Source organism: Engraulis encrasicolus, chromosome 24, assembly GCF_034702125.1.
Source record: "Engraulis encrasicolus isolate BLACKSEA-1 chromosome 24, IST_EnEncr_1.0, whole genome shotgun sequence".
Taxonomy (NCBI): domain Eukaryota; kingdom Metazoa; phylum Chordata; class Actinopteri; order Clupeiformes; family Engraulidae; genus Engraulis; species Engraulis encrasicolus.
In genome coordinates, this window is record NC_085880.1 from 24,542,782 (window position 1) to 24,550,281 (window position 7,500).

General features: G+C 44.5%; 1 protein-coding gene across 1 annotated transcript in view; it reads right to left on the reverse strand.

Moving 5' to 3' along the window:
• Positions 1-7,500, reverse strand: part of thada (THADA armadillo repeat containing) — a 153,677-nt gene that overhangs the window by 15,301 nt on the left and 130,876 nt on the right. Inside the window, exons 33-36 of the mRNA XM_063191736.1 lie at positions 6,356-6,486; positions 3,998-4,070; positions 997-1,153; positions 161-292 (exon numbers count right to left, since the gene is read on the reverse strand). Of these exons, the coding sequence (XP_063047806.1) occupies positions 161-292; positions 997-1,153; positions 3,998-4,070; positions 6,356-6,486 (493 nt within the window). The remainder of the gene's footprint in view (positions 1-160; positions 293-996; positions 1,154-3,997; positions 4,071-6,355; positions 6,487-7,500) is intronic.

A 7,500-nucleotide genomic window follows, 5' to 3' on the forward strand; every position in this document is an offset into this window, starting at 1 on the left:
TCATATCAGCCTTGATCTGACTTGCAGCTGCATAAGGGGAGGCCTACAGATTGCTGATAAGAAATGAAGCATGTGTGTGTGTGTGTGTGTGTGTGTGTGTGTGTGTGTGTGTGTGTGTGTGTGTGTGTGTGTGTGTGTGTGTGTGTGTGTGTGTGTGTACCTGGCTGCAGAGCCCTGAGCTGGTCTTGTGGGGTGTTGCAGATGCAGTGTGAGGCCCGGTCTCGAACCTCCTGCTCCTCATCCTGCAGCAGCGTGAAGAGGGACTGCCACAACGCCAACGTGTGGGTTATACCTGTAACACACACGCGCGTGCACGCACACACACACATAAACACAAGCAAGTGCAACACACGTGCACACATACACATGCATTAAGGTTAACTCCGGTTCAGTAAAAAGTGTGATATGAACATAGAAACAGGTTGTGGTTGAAGGAAGTCTGACCAGCATTGCAGATACAGATAATCACACTTTGGATAGTGCACAGGGTAAGTGAACTAAAACACCAAACACGCACGCACGTTCACACCAGGGGTGGAACTTAAACGTTTTCCCCACCAGTCACTGTGGCAGGTAGATTCGAAAATCTACCAGTCACTCATTATGTTTACCAGTCACCATTTTTACCAGTTCATATTCAACTGTTCCAAACATTGCAATGCCAAGTAAGATCGTTTCCTGATTAATACTTTTGTTTCAGAGGTCATAAATTAAGGGGTAACTGTGAAGCCAATACATTTTTTCATTACAAATTTGCTTAAACAAGTGATGGTGGATGCTGCGTATAATTCATAATTCAGCATTAACCCGGGCGCCTGTAGAAAAATTTCACCCGTCAAGGTGACTGGTGGGTTGACATATTTCACCTGCCAAAGGCCAAATTCACCCGTCATTGGCAGGTGGACGGGTGCTTATTTCCATCCCTGGTTCACACACATGTTCACAAACACACATACACGTTCACAGGCACACACGCACACACAGGCACACACGCACCGAGCGGCAAGGAGTGGTTGGTCAGCAAGCAGGCTGTGGTCTCCGTCAGTACATGAGCGGTGATGAGCTTGACTTCAGTGGGTTGGTCCTCAGCACAACCCTGCCTCACCAGCGCCACCCACAGGCCCAGGCTGGCCACTGCAGAGGCCTGCAGCTCCTGTCAGACAAAAAAAACACAGGAACATGACACCAGAGACGATTGAGAAGATGGAGACGTTCCATACAGAGTTTCTTCCGTGCTCCATATTACATTTTTACATTACATTGCATTTGGCAGACGCTTTATAACCAAAGCGACTTTCAAAAGAGGACATAATCAAGCCAACATCACAAGCAAATACAAAGTGCACAGGAGATATACAGAACAACAAGTGCAGTTGCAAAGAGGGGTTACCGTATTGGCCCGAATATAAGACGTGGTTTTTGTTCTAAAAATAGTACTCTAAAAAGGGGGGTCGTCTTATTTCCGCGCGCTAGAGAAAAAAGTAAAAAAAAAAATGTTTTTATTTTTTTTAATTTTTTTTTTAAAACTTAACCTGAATTTGGCCATCAGCCTATGCTTAACAACAATGCCACAAAACTCAATAATGGATGGGTTAAGAGATTGTTAAGTCCATATCAAATTTGCAGATGCTTGTTTCGTTATGACAGTTGCACCGCACGTCTATCAACTGTCAATGTCAACGCGATGCGGACGACAGTGCAAGGGGAAAAACACAAGTCAATCGTGGCTTGTTGCTCTGCTTTTATTTGTGTTTGGTTTTACAGTCTCATCAGGAAAGCTTTGGTCGTTCTCTCTGGTCAGCCGATAACGCCACTAGAACTAAAGAAATGAAGGGTGATTTGACAAACAACCTGTAGGCTAAGTTTTGGATGCTGTCATAAGCCAATCAATGGTCATCTGTGTGTGCGCGACAAAGCGACGATATGCCTCGCAACGATGCAACAACACAGAATAATGGTTAGGGCAAGAGATTGTCTTGTTCATATAAAATCACTAGGAGTTTTACCCTTGGTACGAAATGAATATCAATCGGACTTTTAATGTCAACGTGGTCCTGATAGGTAGCGCATGGGTTTCAAGTGCAATGCGTCAATCTGCCTTTGGTCACGTTCGGTTTCTACAGTCCAACGGAAAACTTTGGATGCATAAAATGAACGGCGATTTGGCGAGACGGCTGCTGGTTAGATATTGCTGTCAACGAAGCATTTCGCAAAATCTGTGCATTGCACAATAGATTGCATATCTCTACTGGACTCGTTGCCTGCCTGGCTGGCGCAGACTCTGAATGTAGGCTATGTTGCGTCGCTCTTTAAACAGGCGGGCCCAGACGGCTGTAGCCTGTTATGGTGCCTATTGGCGCTTGACAGGTGAAGTGAGTAAAGAAAGGAAAAGGATATGAGTAGCCATCTGTGGTCTTATATCATAGAAATTCCATGAAAATTATATTGTGAAATTTGTTCTTTGTAAAAAGCCTCAGATTTTCCAACAAATTAAAAACTGCATTTTGAGAAAAGTTTCAAATGTGAAACAAAATTAAGTCTTCAAAAAACTTTTTTCCCCAAAACATGAGCCTGAAAATGGGGGGTCGTCTTATAATCAGGATCGTCTTATATTCGGGCTAATACGGTAGTTGTTTTTTTTGTTTTTTTTTAATATAAAGAGTAAGTAACGAGTACACACACACACAAACACACACTCACAAACTAAACTAAACTAAACTAAACTAAACATCATGTCAGGAGTCTGCCCTGGGGCAAGGCCAGTTCAAGCATTAGTCTAGTAGATTCTCTCGAAAGAGGAATGTCTTTAGTTGTTTCTTGATATGATATGATGTAAACCTCTACACAGCACAACATGTAGCAGCCATACCCCTTTTAGGAGAGCAGGAGAGCATAGGAAAATGAATAGAGTTTAATGGGAAAGTCACAGGCCATCTAGGAGACCAGAGTTGATCCCACTTTGTTGTATTGGTGACATGAGCAACAACTTATGTTGGTTGACAATATTCAACGTCTTTGATGACACATAAGGTCTCATGACAGGCTAACACTGGACATTTGCTATAGTAATAATGTCAGGCTACCAACAGAAGAAACCTTGACGTGAGAACTTCTCCTCTATGTGAACAGCAGAGACATTTTTGGGATCATTTCTCCTGGAATTTAGGAGTCCGTTATGTGGTTGCCTGGCAACATCACATTAAAAAATTGTATTGTTATTACTATCCACATGTTTCCTACACCCCATGATGCCTTGTGCGATGGAAGAACAGCCAGACAGAAATGCAGATAACAAAGTAACCACCAGGACTCTGAATTAACATCTGCCAACTGGCCAAATGCTGGTGAAATTTCTGTTTGTCTGGCAAAAAAGAAAACATACTAGCCAAACACACACTCGATAACAGGTTAAAGTAGCTAGTAAGATTAACATCTACTGACCATTTTGGCTGGTGACGAAAATAAATAATTATACAATAGTTAGATCCGGTCGAATTATTTCCCAAATTGTGATTGGACAAGAGGCGTTCTACACGTCACTAGGAGTGAGGGTATCCTCCAACACTCTATGAATGACTATTCACATCTAATAATCACTCCACGACCAAAGATACAAAGTAACCGTAACCAACGTGGTGCGCGTTGCGCAGCAACCAAAGACAATAACCGGAACTATTTTTCCGGAGCGGAGGAACAAGCAAATAAACAATCAAATAAAGTAATTAAAATAATTTAACATTTCTTTCAATGAACTAATTGTGTTAGCAAAGGAACTATTGTATAAAAGCAATATAACACTTGTGGTCGTGAGGTTGTTCTGGGACACCCTCACGGGTGTAATTACCTACGGCACTCAGCCTGAGGCTTCGTGCATGCGGCGAATCACACCCGTGAGGGTGTCCCAGAACAACCTCACTCCCACTCGTGTCATATTGCTTAATTTAGAGCCCTGGTAACCACCCCAAATGCTTTCTGATTTAATGGTCTTCTTTTGTACCTGTGATGTGTTCTCTATCAGGTGGTTGACCAGGCCGGAAGCCATCTTAAGGGAGGCACAGTATAGATCCACACTGCAAAAAAACCACACACAAACATCCGACGAGTGAAAATAGTTGATTGGTAAAATCAAAATGAGAAATAGACAAATTCTGAATATAAATAGGAAATTGGTAACTGGAAACTGCAACAAGCATTTCAACAGGGAGAGTAAGTGGTCAACAATACTGAAGAAAGGGACTGTAAATCAAACAGTTTTAACCTTTAGCATTTTTGTCAGCTAAGAGGTTGAGGGACGCCTATGAAATAAGATGCTGGCCAGCAATCTATGCAGGCCATTCATGTCAGAAACAACTGTTATGCATTATGAAGGACCCAGGACACAACACACACACGCACGCAGAAACGCACACGCTCGCAGAAACGCACACGCACGCACGCACGCACGCACGCACGCACGCACGCACGCACGCACGCACGCACGCACGCACGCACACGCACACGCACACACACACACACACACGCACACACACGCACACACACACACCAACCGCATCTGTGTTAGTTTGTGCATAGGCATATGTACAATGTTCATACCTACGCACAGAGAAACTTAATGGGGTTTTTGTTATTAACTTTGGCTGTGGAGTATTAAATATAACGACTTGTCCTGTAGAGAAGTGGCTGTCGTCCAGACCAGCTCAGTGTGAGTGAATGTTAAGCATGACTTTATTCACGTACATAAGACGTGTGAAATCAGGCCACAACTTCTCAAGAGCATTGGAACAAATGGATTTAAAAATAACTCCATAAAAACATCTCTCTCTCTCTCTCTCTCTCCACGCACACATACGCGCGCGAACACACGCACACACACACACAAAGAACAACCCTGTCTTCAACCTTGCGGCTGAGTGGTGAGTGGAGGGGGAAACTCTTTGTAATATGATCACGCCTAGCATATAGGCTACTGGTTAGGGATGTACAGAGGCCGACTCTCTTACTCACCGTACACACACGAAACCTCTCACACACACACACACACACACAGCGCGCGCACGCACACACACACACACACACACACACACACACACACACACACAGGTGACTGTATGAAACTCAGAGCTTGCATCTGATGCGGCCAACTCTTCAAAAACACTGCTGTGTGTTGAGAACCACCTGCCGCCAGGTGCACTCTACACACACACACGCACGCAGGCACACGCAGGCACACAAAGTGGTGCCCCTCTGCCTGTGTAAATCAATATCCTTCATCACCTGGATCTGAATGCGTGACGGAGGTCAGGAAGAGCCCCTTTGCCACAGGTATGCGGAGCTGAGAGAGAGAGAGAGAGAGAGAGAGAGAGAGAGAGAGAGAGAGAGAGAAAGAGAGAGAAAGACTGTGCGTACGTATATGTGTGTTCTTTCATGAGAAGGGGCTCTTTTAGAGAATGCCATTATGGAGTGTGTATGATCGCTCCTTCTCTGGCTCCTTCAATAACAGTACAGCGCTTGCTCTGACGTCACGCACGCACGGGCTACTGAGACAACACTTCCCCTGGATTTAAAAAAAAAAAAAAAAAAACCCTCTCTCTCACACACACGCAACCACATACATAGTTTCATCTCGTGTGAACTCTTCTCATATCGTTGCTGCTTTCACTGCCGTGTGACCTTCTCATATCATTGCCGTTTCACTTTGTTATTGTTATCTCTCCCCCCCCAGAGAACTTCTACCATCATCCTCTTTATCCCGTGTGAGGGCATGCCAACACAACCCTGTGTCAGTCCCAAATAACAACAGGTTACAGGTAAAATAATTGCTGTACTTGTGGCTGGTTCAGCTATACTTGGTTCAGCTCTACTTGTGGCTGGCGCAGCTATATCAGGACAGACTATATTCGGCTTGTGTTGATAGTAATAAACTCCTGGACTATTTCCAAACCTCCAAATGCTTCGTTTTGTGAGTAGAGACCATATTTGTACTACTGTAGAAGTTTGGTGTCATGACATGTGATTTTTGTGGGGTAAAAGTTTGGAGATACTGTGAATGCCCACCAAACTATTCTAAATAACCATACAATAACTCGGTAAATTCGCTAATGTTCGCCCAAGCCAGAAAACACTTAGGGTGGACTACTGAATGGATGTCACGGTTCAAATGGCATTAGGGTGAATCTACTCCGAACCATCATTTGAACATGGTATCTGTGTAGTAGTGTGTATGTGCGTGTATGTGTGCGTGCGTGCCTGAGGGTGTTTGCCATGCCTGGGTTACCATTCAGAGACCTCTGCTGTAGAATGTAAGGTAATATCAGGTAATTTGGCAATAGCAGCAGGAGTAGCATTGGGGACTGACCTGTGTGTGTTGTCCTGGGCCAGGCTGAGAATGTGCTGCAGGAGCGGTAGCAAGGGCTCAGGGGGCATAGGGTGGACATCTGATAACGACAGCAGAGACGAGACAGGGAGAATGGACAGAACCTGCAGCACCTGATAGAGAGAGAGAGAGAGAGAGAGAGAGAGAGAGAGAGAGAGAGAGAGAGAGAGAGAGAGAGAATGAAAGAAGGAAAGGAAGAAAGAAGACAGAAAGAAAGAAAACAAAACAGAAAGAAAGAAAAAAAGAAAGAAAAAAAGATAAAGACACGCCCACAGATAAGATAAGATAAGATAAGACAACAATACTTGGATTATATCTTTTTGGTCCTCAATCTGCAACAGTGCCTCATGGATTTTGATGAGGTTGAACATCTTGGATGGGACTGGGAGAAGGTGACTACCATTGCGGCCTGTTAGCAGCAGCTTGCAGGGTTCATACACTTATACTGCATATACTAGTATCTGTAGTGTATAGGTACAGTAGCCTTAGTCTCACTGCAGGGCCAGCCCCGGGCTGGCCCGGACAAAAGGGGGCTGACGGTGATCTCATCAAAAGGGGGCTAGGTGCTAAAGATGGCCGCCGGGCCAGGTTGTGGGGCTAAGGGCCGCTTTCCCTGGCCCGTCGAATTCGATGGGCCAGCAAGCACCGCCGAGGCTCGGAGGAGGGGTCAACCTCGGGCGATATAGCCCACGTGCGATATAGCCTACCAGACCTTCGGCGATAATAGCGCAAAAGCTAAATAAGCCGACATAAATGTCATGTGTGAGTATTTGTGAGACACTTTTTATTGGTGTCCAGTGGAAAGCATGCCAAATCACGATAATGGCACAAGAGTTGGCGGCTAAAAGCAGAAAAAAGCCGACATGACTTAGCTATGACATCCCAAGTTTAAGTGTAGTGGTGCCCATGATGCCCTGATAACAACAAAAAAGTTATGTTGGCTAAATAACTTTAAAAACACAAACAGAAGTGCCAAAGTTGCATCTTATGAAATTATGCCATAAGAAAGCCAAACACCCCAAACTAATAATTTGCCCAGAATTTAGCGATAAGTCCCCCATGCAGCCACATTATTACACAGTAAAGCACAGCTGTTATTGACTTAGGCCTATTTAAAATCATCCTCA